The sequence below is a fragment of the Eleginops maclovinus genome, chromosome 4 (assembly GCF_036324505.1).
Source record: "Eleginops maclovinus isolate JMC-PN-2008 ecotype Puerto Natales chromosome 4, JC_Emac_rtc_rv5, whole genome shotgun sequence".
NCBI lineage: Eukaryota > Metazoa > Chordata > Actinopteri > Perciformes > Eleginopidae > Eleginops > Eleginops maclovinus.
Window position 1 is genome coordinate 27866209 of NC_086352.1, and position 12716 is coordinate 27878924.

The window sequence follows — 12716 nt, forward strand, 5'->3', positions numbered from 1 at the left end:
TCCAAGACAGGGAAGTGTCAGTTGTCTGGATGAAGCTGATCTTTTAAGTCCTGCTCCTCTGAAGGGGAAACTCCACATTTATCCTCTCGTATCTCCTAAAGTCCCACTTCAGATTCCTGGCTTTCAATGAAGCGTAGTGTTAGCACTTTTCTTTGACCAGCTTTCTGCTGGTTGTACCATTGGTGATTTTGGGTGTTTCCCCAAAAATATTGTCTCCTCTCCAGACTTTTGACAGTACCATGAATACTGATGTCAATTTTGAGTTCATAAACAGAACATTTGAAGAATTCCTCTTTTTCTCTTTCTTGCCAAGACCTGGATAAGACAATTGATACCACTGTCCAACAGCCAGGAGATTGTTGGCTTGGCTATGCATAAAGATTTGAAACTAGGAAACTGCTAGCCTGGAGTCTTCACTAGTTTCTACTAAGTTACTACCTCAGCCAAAGATGTAGTCCATGGTTTATGTTTTATTACATGTTAAGCTTGAATTGATTTTGATGTTTTCATTTTCTTCTGTGCTTGGAACTGTTTGGATCACACAAGTGAAAACATTCCTAGACAGGCTCGGCAGGAATGAAATTGTAAGTATATACAGTAAGATACTGATGAAATCACTGTTGAAATACAGGGTTTTAACGGGATGAATATGCAAAGAATAGTAGAAGAATGCTGTGCAGCGTTCAAATGTTCATTAAGACTCCGGATGAGAATGTTTTCCCCTCTGTTGAACTACACATTTGTTTGTTGTCATATGAGTAACCTGTAGATCAAATGAAAGATTTAACATGTTGGGCTTCAGAGGTGTTGGTAAGCAACTTAGACGATCTGTTTGATTTATTTTCTGCCTTTGTGCCAAGATAGGCCAAACAGCTGCTTACTGTAGCTTACATTATGAGTACAGACATGTGAGAGATATGGGTCTTCTCATCCATCTCACCAAGAAATCATTTCCCCAAGGGTTTATAATGGAGTAAAAATCAATGGCCGTTCTTAAAGGATTTTTGCTTGTGTAGCTGCTTTTAGCTGGTCTGTTGAAGCTTATGTGGGCTCCTGGGGACAGTTTTCAGCCTGAGTTGATCCCTTCAGGCAGACCAAGCTCTGTACAAATCCCATGTAGTTAACTGGAGGTGGCAGACCATAACTTTATCCAAGGCTGATATACGATGAAGAAGTGCTATAACGGACATACTAGAAATGGTTATTAGCTCCCCTCAGACAAATTTCGCTTCAAATGTTTTTCTTCAGCCCAAAGTCATCATTTAGTTTTGGCAGTAATCCTAGAGGATCACGAAAGTACATCACCAAATGATAAAATGGAACCAGAAATGTAATAAACATAATTAGAAACGGTGTTAAAGTGTTTTTTTAAACTGTCGACCTCATGGACAATCCATGTCCAGCTGGAAGCCCAGTAATGAGTTGACAGGCCAAACTGTTAGCCTCACCCTTTCTAATCCCTTATCACCTCCCAGTTCTTTCCTTCAGCGTCTGTGGAAGGAAACTTGGAAACACTTCTTGAAGAATTTCTTGAACTCTGTGTTAAAAATGGTGTAGATGATGGGGTTTAGAGCGCTGTTGACGTAGCCTAGCCAGGTTACGGTGCTCATCAGAGCGGGAGGGATGTCACAGGTCAGACAGATGGCTCGCATCGTGTGCACCACGAAGAACGGAGTCCAGCAGAACAGGAAGCAACCTGCATGAAATGGGAAAATTAGACTTAGTCATTAAAGAAAACGATGCAGGCGTTTTGAACAGAAATGACAGATTTACTTGTTCATGGATCTTTGTGCCAGGCGTAAAACTAAATATTGTGACACCATTTGCCACTCAATCTGTGGCAATGCGTGTCTGGGGATAGTTTTTCTCTAACCAATTAAGACATTTGTTTTACCATCTTTCTCGTTTTGTTGGCAGGATCGGTAGAGTTACATAAATCAACAATGTGTATACTGTCAGAGGGCTCAAAGCAATTAAAAATGTTGGCACAGTAATTTTCTTGTGAAGAGTAAATCCTATTTCTTCTTTGGGTTTTACGGCCAACTAAGTTCTTTGCAAAAAGTCAAACGTGGTTACTTCTGCTCTTCTATTTAGTTTTAATCCAAACTTCTGTAATGAGCTGTGAATACTGTGTATCACACCAAACTGTGAACGACTGTCAAAAGGGGAGGAATTACTCAGACCTCGCATACTTAAAGGGCCCTATAATGCTTTTTAGGATATGGCTATGCTGTATTGTTTTATATAGGTTTTGTTGCATGGCTAAAATCTGTGTTTACCATAGGTTTATGCCTGGAAAATATGTTTGAAAATCTTTCTGTTTCATGCCTGCTGAGTTAAAAAACATCTGACACACAAAGTGTTTACCAATTTACTACATGAAGAGGTTTTGTACTCAGTGCTGTGTGAAGAAAGCAGAGAATCCACATGAGAGAGAGGGCAGGATATTTCACTTCTAACTAATAGACTCTAGAGCTGCTACAGGCCGCTGGAAATGACATTCTAGCTTGAGTGAAGCAGGTGAAATGACCCTAACACTTTAAGGTCTGACGAATAATAAAACTGCATTTACCCAAAAAGAGATGAGATCAAAGTTTGAACATGTGGGGATGCTTGCGAACATCAAAAGTAATCCCCAATCTTGCGAAACATTGAAAGGCAGACAAGCACAGACTTAAATATACAAGCTTGCATTACAAGGTTGGCAGGTACAAGCACCAAATATAAGACTAGCACTACACGTGCAAAACCCTAATCTGAAGCACGTCTTTCTGACTGATTTATATACCACACTAGGTGTCAAGCTCAATGTGAGAATATCACTTCAATGTAAGACCTCAGTATGTAACTGCAGGCAGAAAATCTAACCTAATATATTAATAACCACATCCCTTCACCCGTCTCATCTGAAAGATTAAACCCTCTCTCCTCGGAACTGATGTCATTCATTTTTAGTATTCCGTGTCTTTTCACCACCCTAAAATCCAGCTTTATTGAAGAAGGTGTCAATGCGCTTCCCTGTGACCTGACAGTGTGACTTTAAATGATTCATGACCAGACTGACTTCATTAAAGGCGAAGTACAAATGCATGACCCTGATTAACTCCAGTCATCACTGCTCCGGGGACTTGGATACGTTTTGGACTCCTTGATTTTCTTTTTCTCCTCACAGATTTCAGTGCCACACTTTAAAGGATGGATAAAGATACAGAGGCAGACATCTTTTGAATCTGGAAATAAAGCAGATTCCCAGTTAAATATTCTGTTGTCATTAAAAAATGGCGATTAAGCCTATGGCCTACACACTGAATTACTGTACAGTAACATATAACTAACTGTGTGTCTGTGACAAGCTCATGTGTCCAAGACTGCTAAACCCTTTAAAGGGGCCCTATAATACTAATTTCCAGGTTTCATAATGGTATTATGTGCCTCTACTGTGATGTAATGTTTACACGCTTTAATGTTCAAAAAGCTCTTTATTTTTCTCATACTGCCTGTGCCACAGCACCTCTTTTCACCCTCTGTCTGAAACCAGAGCCCAGTCTGAGCTCTGTTGTGATTCGTCAACCCCTTAGAGATGTCTTGCCCCTGAGCCTATCAAATTGTCGGACGCTAACCAATAGAAGATGAACCTTTATTTTATCCCCAATAGGTCTGAATATTCATACATATAGATACATTATACAAACACATGCGCAGAGAGATTCTGTCCGAACAGGCTGCCAGTTTGTCCGGCGCCAGGGAGCGGTTCAATAGTAAGGGGTTCAGCACTTGCTCCTGGGTGGCACCCAGGAATTAGTCTCTCCAGGCCTCTCCAGCAATCAGTCCACACTCCGCATTATTTTGGTCCGATCGGGGCGTGAACCGACGACCTTTCGGTTCCAAGGCCAAGTCCCTACAGACTGAGCCATTTCAGCCCCACATTACATAGTGATGTCATCATGTTACAGAAATAAACAAAGGAGACTAAGTTTAACACAGCTGCTTTGTTTTCACTCAAATAGAAATACAAAATCAATCAGGGCTGAAACCTTCAGGAATGCCATTTTAGCTGACCACACAGAGACAGACAGATTTTATGTTGCTCTTGCGGTCCGAACTTAGTGTGAAAACATAATTTACAGACCTTCTTCAATCTAACCAATGGTCTGACTGTCGAGGAGGAAATTGATAACCAGCCTTTAATAAGCTGAGTTTCATTCCTTGGTGAGGACCATGAATAACTTTGTCATTGAATCACACTAGGCTGTTTATCTCGGATGTCGTTATATGTTGTGACAAAAAAGGATCCGAGCCGTTCCTCAGCTTTGTGCTGAGAAGTTGATGGATGAGATGTATGTCTCTTTTTCAGGAGATTGAAGAACTTTGCATAATATGCCACAGCTGTGCTGTCAGTAGGGCATTATGCATCACTTCTTATTCATGAGATGCATTAAGGCCGGCGCTAATAAAACTATGTTAAAAGTAGGATCTGTGTCAGTTATGTAGTTCTGTCGTAGTATTTTAGGCACTCTAACATGACAGGAACTCTAATTAACAGCACACTTGATTTTTTTTTGACAGATTTCATTTATTACCAGACAGCACTGACAAGTTTGAGTAGTGTTGAAATGCAGCTACCTTTCATATAGTTTATCATACTTGTGTTTATGTGGTCCAACTATTTTTATATAACGTGTGAGTATTTCATTATAGGTGTAAAATAACAACGCTTAGATGGGATTATTAAACATTTACTGTCATCATCTGAATGAGATGATATTTTTTTATTAAAACGGGACACCTTTTGTGTGTTCCTGACTACAGTTTAAAGACCCCTTCCTTCAATGAAAACTGTGTTTATAGTTTGTTGTTGCTTCACTGCAGAATGATGTTGGGTGTTTTCACATTTACTTGCTGAAAGAGAGGAGTTTCTCTGTGCTCGCATTTAATCTAAGTTTAGAACCTGACCTATCTTTAAGTTCAATGACATCACAAACAGCGTTAAGCCAATCAGCGTCCCGAACGTAGCGTAAGTGTGATTTGAAAAGCAGTTCACATTCACTGAGAATGGACTTTTCAGTGAAGCAGAAAATATCTTGGATTAATGTTTAAATAACAATTATTTTCCAATGACAGAAAAGAGGAACAAAAACATATCCACAGCATTCTTTTATATTCCCAATAGAATGTCTGGAGGGGATTTTTCAAATACATAATAAGATGCAAATGATTATACCTCGCTGAGCATTGCATAAATGTATTTCTATATTTCGCATTTTATAACTTTTAAAAAAAAACGCAACATATGTTGTTTGCCTCCTTTTTTAGCTAATTCCTGCCTGTCCCGCTGGCTTTACCATGAACTCACTGGAAGAAAAAAACCCCACCATATCATCTAATAGATTGAAAAAGCAATTGTTTCCAAAAAGTAACACAATTATTGTTTTATATAATAAAAAATGGGGTATCAATACAATATTGCCACGCAAAATATGGCAATACAGTGCTTTATCTATCTGCTACCCCACTCCTAATCGAAATAGGAAAATGACATACCGGTAATAAAGAGTTATTATCAGAAAATGAAAGGCTCAAATCTTGTCAGGTATTGTTAGTTATTCATGTGTTGTATACCTCTGCAGACTACTGATGGTGATGTACCGATGGGGATTGTAAATAATCAGCTTGTGCTCAGGTGAACTCTTTACTACTGACATAGATTAGTGTGGACGGTTTGGTTCTGCCATAGGTCACTAAACTGAAGTTGGCTGAAAACCTGCTGAGCACCGCAGTTTGAAGGAGTAGTAAATTGTACAATACTACATGTTGGATAGTATTTTCAGATAAACCTGAGTAATCTTTGGTGGGTGGTTGGTCCAAACAGTGACATGTATGATACCAGATCTCGGCCTGTTTATGCAGGGGGGGACGGCGTGGCACCATGTGCAACATAATAACTGGATTGAGGGCTTTAAGCTATAATGGCAGCTCCTCGTTTAGAGACAGCAAGTCAAAGGTGAGGCTTTTATCCACGCACTCACAGGGAACCTGCATAAACCTCCAGTTCCTGACATGCAAGACAACAATAATTAAACTGTTGACAAGATAATGCGAATGTTCTGTTTTTTTCATCAAAAGTCCATTTTATCTTTCAAAACGGGGCAGGTAAACATTTCAGAAAAATAGTATTCAATCACGTAGAAGAGCTGCTGTTGGAAAGGTGTTTATAATTTATTTTCTGATCTGTTTGATTAAGAGGCACTACAAACAGCTGCTGCAGTGCCAATTTTAAACAGGGTCATAATTACCATATTGAACTGTTCATCACTAAAACACCTCAACTACTGTCATGAGCAATTCCCCTTTCATTTCCTGCTTCAGTGAATACATGGATGTCTAAAATACACAAGTGGCTAGAATCTAAGGCACAGTGCCCCTTGAAGAAAAAACATTTCAGCTTGAAAAGAAAAGAAAACTTCGATAAGATCTTCTACAAGTAAACAAAACCTTAAAGGTTATCGTCATTGTTTGATTTTGTTACAAATATAAAAGTGAGGCCTAAAGCGAGAATCTGAAAGAAGTTGAATCTGAATAGCTTACTGTTTGGAATACTTTTCAAAATATGATTTAAAAAGCTGAGATTGAAGACAAATAATGAATCAAAATTAAAAAAGAGTCCTTTATTTCTCAGACATAAATCTGCAAAATAAATGTTTGTTTTTTTTAAATTCAGGTTACTAACAACGCCAAAACTGTGCATATTTTGATTTGTATTTGTCAAAGTGAAGCTGATAACGACTTTGGTTTTTTAGGACATTTTAATGCTGAAATGTACATATTATACCTTTTCTAAATAGGTCTCTCACAAGTCCACAAACTATAAAGAGGTGAAAACAATTAAAAACAGTTTTAAGTGACAGCTCCTGTAAAAATAAGCTATTGTTAAACATTTTTTACAACTTTGGGTCGGATAAACATCTCTATTTAGGTATCCCGCTGAGACTGAGTGATGGTCCTCATTAACCGCTGGTGGACATCATCTGTGTTTAAAACGTTCTGCTACTGAAGCATTTTGCAGCTAAGGCAGCTTAAACAAATTTGCAGCATGCAAGCTGCACATTTAGATCTCATAAATGTATGTATCTAATGTATCTGCAATGAAAGAGCAACAATCCTAAAACCCTCTATTTTTACTGCCATCCACAAGTGATCTTCGAACAGAGCAGAGCAAATTAATTTCCCTTAGAAGGCATTTAATATGGTTAATTATCTTGTCATTGACCCTCCCTTATTTTTGTTTACTTTATCGTGAAGCTGCTTCTCACTCAACATGTACATTACACCCCCGCCCTCAATCCGAAAGTGTCCTTCCATTCACCCTTGGATGCATTAAGTGTAGAAGAATTGCTCACAAATTACTTTGGTGAAACAAAATCCAGTAAGGGACCAACTGTGGTTCAGGAGGTAGTCCACCGATTGGAAGGTCGCTGGTTCAATCCCCAGCCATTTCAGTCAGCTGTCAGAGTGTCTTTAGGCAAGATACTTAACCTTAATTACTCCTGATGGCCAATGGTTTGTAGGTGTGTGAATGTTAGTCACCCTAAGCAGATGGCATCTTGTAAGGCAGCTTCTGTATGGATGAATGTGAATGTATGAATGCTGACTTGTATATGTAAAAGCACATTGAGGGGTTGACAAATTAGAAAAGTACTATAAAAATGCAATAAATTAATCAAAACTTCTCGCCACCTGAACAGTTTCTTCCCCTCCGCTACAGTCTTCATCAACAATGCCCGGGACCCCCCACTGACAGTGACTTTTATCCAGCCCACAAACATCATGCATTACATTAATGCACATCATGTGGACAACATCTTGATCTTTTTTTTTGTAATACTGTGAGCCATGTTCATGCTCAGCTCTGACTCTATTTTGCACATTTTTGTCGGCACAGCTCTCCACTTTGAAATACAGTTCACTGTAGTTTGCCATATATTCATTGTCCTAAGTGTTTTAATTTTTGAGCTTTTAAGGTTCTTTGTACAAATTTAAATCTGGTGAAAATAATTGTCTATATTCATTTTAATGCTAAATAATTTCTTAAAAATACTGACCCACTATCACAACTTATTTCCTGAGATTGTTTATGATTTCTTCACATGCTTAGACCACAGCAAACTTGATTCTGATGACCCTTATACCAAAGCTTGAACTACACCTGGACGAACTATAAAGTAGTTATTCATAGTTATGGATTAAAAACACTGCTATGGTTCTTTAACTGTGTTTTATTTAGATTGTGCTGTCACACCTGCTTCTGATCACACTCACCTACTACGACAGGCAGCACCTTCATGGCTTTCCTCTCCCTGCAGTTGATCTTGGCTCTCTTCTTGCGGTGCACCTGGCTGTACGTCACCGTGGGCACTGAGTTCTCTCTGTACTGCCGGGGATAAGGGATCTCCTGCTGCATTAAGTCACCTGTGTCATCCAGCCGAGACTGGGCCAAGTCCCTTTCGATGATCCTCGGCAGAGGCATGGGCAGAGGCCCGGGAATGGTGCCTGTAAGTGGTGGGAGGGCGGTGGCGACAGCCGCATGCTGCAGTTTCCTGCAGGCCTCGATGCTGCTGCGTAGTTTGACCTTACGAGTCACCTCCCAGTGTCGCAGCCCACGAAAAACCCCAAAGTAGAGCAGGACCATGATGGGGCAGGGGATGAAGAAGGAGCAGACCGAGGAATAAACCACGTAGTTGTTGTCCTCCAGTTTGCACTCGCTGGGGTCGCGGTCTGGGACGTTGTTGATGCCAAAGATGACTGGAGAGGCCACAGCCAGGGCCAGCAGCCACGTGGCTGACAGCAGGACGATCTGTCGGTGGTCCACATGTTTGCGGTTGTAGTTTAATGGGATTGACACGGCAATGAATCTGCATAATAAAGGAGGAAGAGATAAAAACAAAAAAAACAAGACTCGTTAAACACTGTTTAAAAATCTGATTTTTTTAATTACTTCAAATACTCAATTTTACTCACTTACTAAAAAGACAATTTAGACCAGATATCCCAAATTCTCCATTCTGAATGTGATATCTATTTCCTCCAATCCATTTACTCATACCATCCTCGTTTTATTGAAGCAGTTAGATTAAAAATGACATAAGAAAAAGATACACAAGGGCCTCCCTGCGGCTCCAGGTAGTCAGCAGTCGTTGAAAATGAATTCCTAATTTTTACGGGTTTTCATGAGTTAAATGTAAATTAGCCATTATGCCATGCAGAGACCCTTTGCAGCTCCCATCTGCTTTGTTTCTATAAACACTGGGTTTTATTCTATCTTCAGCATTAGAGTCTAACACTAAGCTCAAACAGTAATTGTGTAATAAACTGTAGACTGCAGAGTTCGCACTGCATGAATTTATTATTTATTGTTCTGCTGCTATCAAACCTCAGTGAGCAACTGTGTAACTGGACCGATTTGTAAACGTGTTAACTCAATCACTTAGCAGAATTACAATTAAAACTGAGCAAGATCTAAACTTTACTGTTGCATGGTTTGAACGATACTTACACTTACAATATATTAATAGATTTTTTTTCAGGGGCCAATTGGAGGTAGAGTAACAAGCAATACAATACACATTGACACTGTCACTTTATAAAAATGATATAAGTATTTCCTAGCAAACATTGAGCAACATTTGGAGTGTTTCTGTCATCCTGACCCATAAAAGTCCACTCTTTTTACTTTCTATTAGCTCTGTTTGTGGTTTCCTCCAACTCCTGACAGAAGTATCTGTCTGTTTCTTTCTTAAATGACAGACAAGGTTTTTCTTCAAATAATTCTCACAGAAGCTTTTCCAAAGAGAGGACACATTTTGTGTATCACATTTACAGTGAAGCAGTCATTGGCAGTACAATTCTTAATCCTCAGGCTCCTTCCAACAATACAAATCTTTATTGAAAATTAGGCCAATACATTACACATTTTGAATTTGCTTGATTTTTTTTCTTTTTTCTTGTTTGAACTACAGTTAACTGGCACTTGTCAGCATTTGTTCTGCATCTCATAGCCAGCTTTTGTAATTACTAATAAGAAGCGGTGTTTTAATGTTCCTTCCTTATAGTTTGCAGACATTGTGTTTGTTCCCTTCAACAGACTCCGGAAAATGGCAGCACTTAAGTTGTTAAAAATAGAAAGGGGTGAGAGAATCGCCTACACCTTGATTGTTTATGTGAATTTTAATTAAAGCTAATGGACTGCTCATGCATTCTTCAAAGCACAACATAAATTCAGTGCAGGAGAAGAACACTTCTCTCCACTTATGATCGCAGTGTCGTGAACACTTCACTCCACTACAGCTCTCCATGATTCAAAATCAAAATTGTAGTCTTTACAATACTAAAACATTGTAGCTGATTTGTTAAAGGATACACATTGAGTCTTGTTTCTAAATGTATAGATGAATATGAATCATCCCCATCCTCCCACTGGCTTCCTTTTTCCCCTGACCAAACGGAAGATTCTTCTCATGTAAAAGCAGAGATACAGGTATGGTTTCTTCATCTGAACACTGAACAGACATACCTGTCCACGCTGATGGCACAGAGGTTGAAAATGGATGCGGTGCACAGCATCACATCCATGGTCATCAGGCTGTCACACATCAGCATGTTAAAGGACCAAACTCCACCCTGAAACTACACACACACGCACGCACACACACATACACACACACACACACACACACACACACACACACCACACACACACACACACACACACACACACACGCAGATAAAGAAACACACAAACACACACTGATTAGCTGCCCTAAATCTGAGAGTAAATATGTTTAATCCTCTTGCACCAGTGCAGCTCAGCTAGGGCAAACATTCCTCCTGTGGAACTCGTTCCCCTCGCCAGACTTCTCTTCAGGTGAACATTAAAGGTTTTAACCTTCACACTGACTTCTTAACCCAGTGGGGACATGGCGACAAACAATAGGCGTAACCCTCTGTAGATTAACTGGCTGCGGCAACTGCCAAAGGTAACATGATCACAAATACAGCTAATTAAGGAGGACTTAAGCTGGAAGCCTCGACAGGCAGACTCTGAGCCACACAGATATTAAGAAAGACAGGCAGGTGGTGTTAAATACTTTAATGAGGGCTAGATGAGTTGAAATATTATCATTCATGGATCCTGCCTCTCCTAATAACCAGCATGAACCCCAGCATTTTCCCTGTCCCTAATTAATCCTGATTTAAGAAGTGAGGGAGGCAGCACTCTGTACTGGATGGTCTTTTCTATTTTATGCCATGATGAACTGGCTCTAGATGGTTATGTGAGTAGCTTTCCCTCATCAGATTAGTCCAAGCATTGATGCTTGTCAAAGCAAGGACATCTCAATTATTGCTTGATAATACGGGATAATTATTTGACCCTTCGCTATGAAAATGTGTGTTTTATGCACATGAAAGGGACCCCCTAGCCTCCTACACTTGAGAGGAACACCCACACCGAAACAGACACAGTAACAGTCAGTGTTTTAATTTTGTTGTTAGTGTTTCACTTTTTTTGGAGTGCCTTTGTTGTTATTTTGCATTTTTGATGGCAGTTTAGCAGTAGTGTATCACAATTTGCATGTCTTTGTAGTGATTCTGTGGCTGCTTCTCATATTGCATCATTGCAGTTTCGAGTGATTTTAAATGTGTCTTTGACATCATTTTGCTGCTCTTTGCTGTAGTTTTGGCACATTTTGTTTTCAATTGTTTGTCATGTTTGCATCTTTGTAGATGTTGTTCCATGTTAAGTTGCCATTTTACATGTTTTTGGATCATTTTGGTGTCATTGTTTGTCTTTTTAGAGGTTTTGTGTGTCTGTTTTAGCTTTGCAATTCTTTGTGGTCCTTTTGCTTTGTCGGTCTCTGTAGTATTTTTGATCATCTTTGAAGTCTAGCTACATTTCTTTTTTGTTGTCAGAACTCTCAGCTGCTGCTGTTGGTTGACAAACTAGAACTGAACTTCGGTATTTAAGGGTGAAGGCTTTCTGACTGTCAACAGCTTCATACGTCAAAACTCAATGCGCAGATGTCATCCACACACATCCTGATAATTATGAGCCCGTGCCCCCTTGTGCCCCCTGGGTTGTCCAGTGATCCACCTGCAGGTCAGTGCTTACCTCTGCGTAAACGAAGAGCGGCAGAACCAGCACCGCCAGCAGCAGGTCTGCAAACGCCAAACTGACTATGAAGTAGTTCGTGGTGGTTTTTAAAGCCTTCTCAAGGATTACGCTGAGACACACGAGCACATTTCCACCAGTGATGATCACTATAAGCAAAATCCCGAATATCAGCGCAGGAAAGTTGAGTTGTGTGAGCTGCCCCGCAGGCAGCGTGTCGTTGTTCAAATCCGTGGAGATGTCCGACATGGTCCCTTGTGTTGTGTCTTGCGCCGCAGACTGACCGGTTCCTTGTCCGACAGAGAACGACTCTCCCCGGGGTAGTTTTCATCTATGAGCCGTATCCTGCAGCCTTAATACAAGTAGGGCGTTACAGGTTAAGTAACAAGCGCGTTTTCTTCCAGTGGGGACGCTCATCTTACGCTCTGCTCCCCAAACGCGAAGCCAAGGTGCGCACAGTATCCAGACCCTGCTTTTCTCTGTTTATCTAGCCCCACTTCACACTTTCTATAAATGTACCTCGAAGGAAGAGGCATTGTGTGGATCAGTTTCC

The 12716-nt window shown here is 40.1% G+C and overlaps 1 protein-coding gene across 1 annotated transcript; it reads right to left on the reverse strand.

Moving 5' to 3' along the window:
* Positions 1–1484: 1484 nt before the first annotated feature.
* Positions 1485–12716, reverse strand: drd4b (dopamine receptor D4b). The gene is made up of 4 exons (XM_063881354.1): positions 12164–12716; positions 10568–10680; positions 8317–8909; positions 1485–1696 (listed from the first exon to the last, which is right to left on the reverse strand). Exons 1-4 carry the CDS (start codon positions 12410–12412, stop codon positions 1485–1487), a joined length of 1167 nt encoding a protein of 388 aa, XP_063737424.1. The 5' UTR covers positions 12413–12716.

Coding starts and splice junctions, on each gene's coding strand:
- drd4b (XM_063881354.1), bottom strand. CDS start 12,412: ATGTCGGACATCTCCACGGATTTGAACAACGACACGCTGCCTGCGGGG. Junction 10,681..12,163: donor CGCTCTTCGTTTACGCAGAG/GTAAGCACTGAC, acceptor GTGTGTGTGTAG/TTTCAGGGTGGAGTTTGGTC. Junction 8,910..10,567: donor TGTGCCATCAGCGTGGACAG/GTATGTCTGTTC, acceptor TTTATTATGCAG/ATTCATTGCCGTGTCAATCC.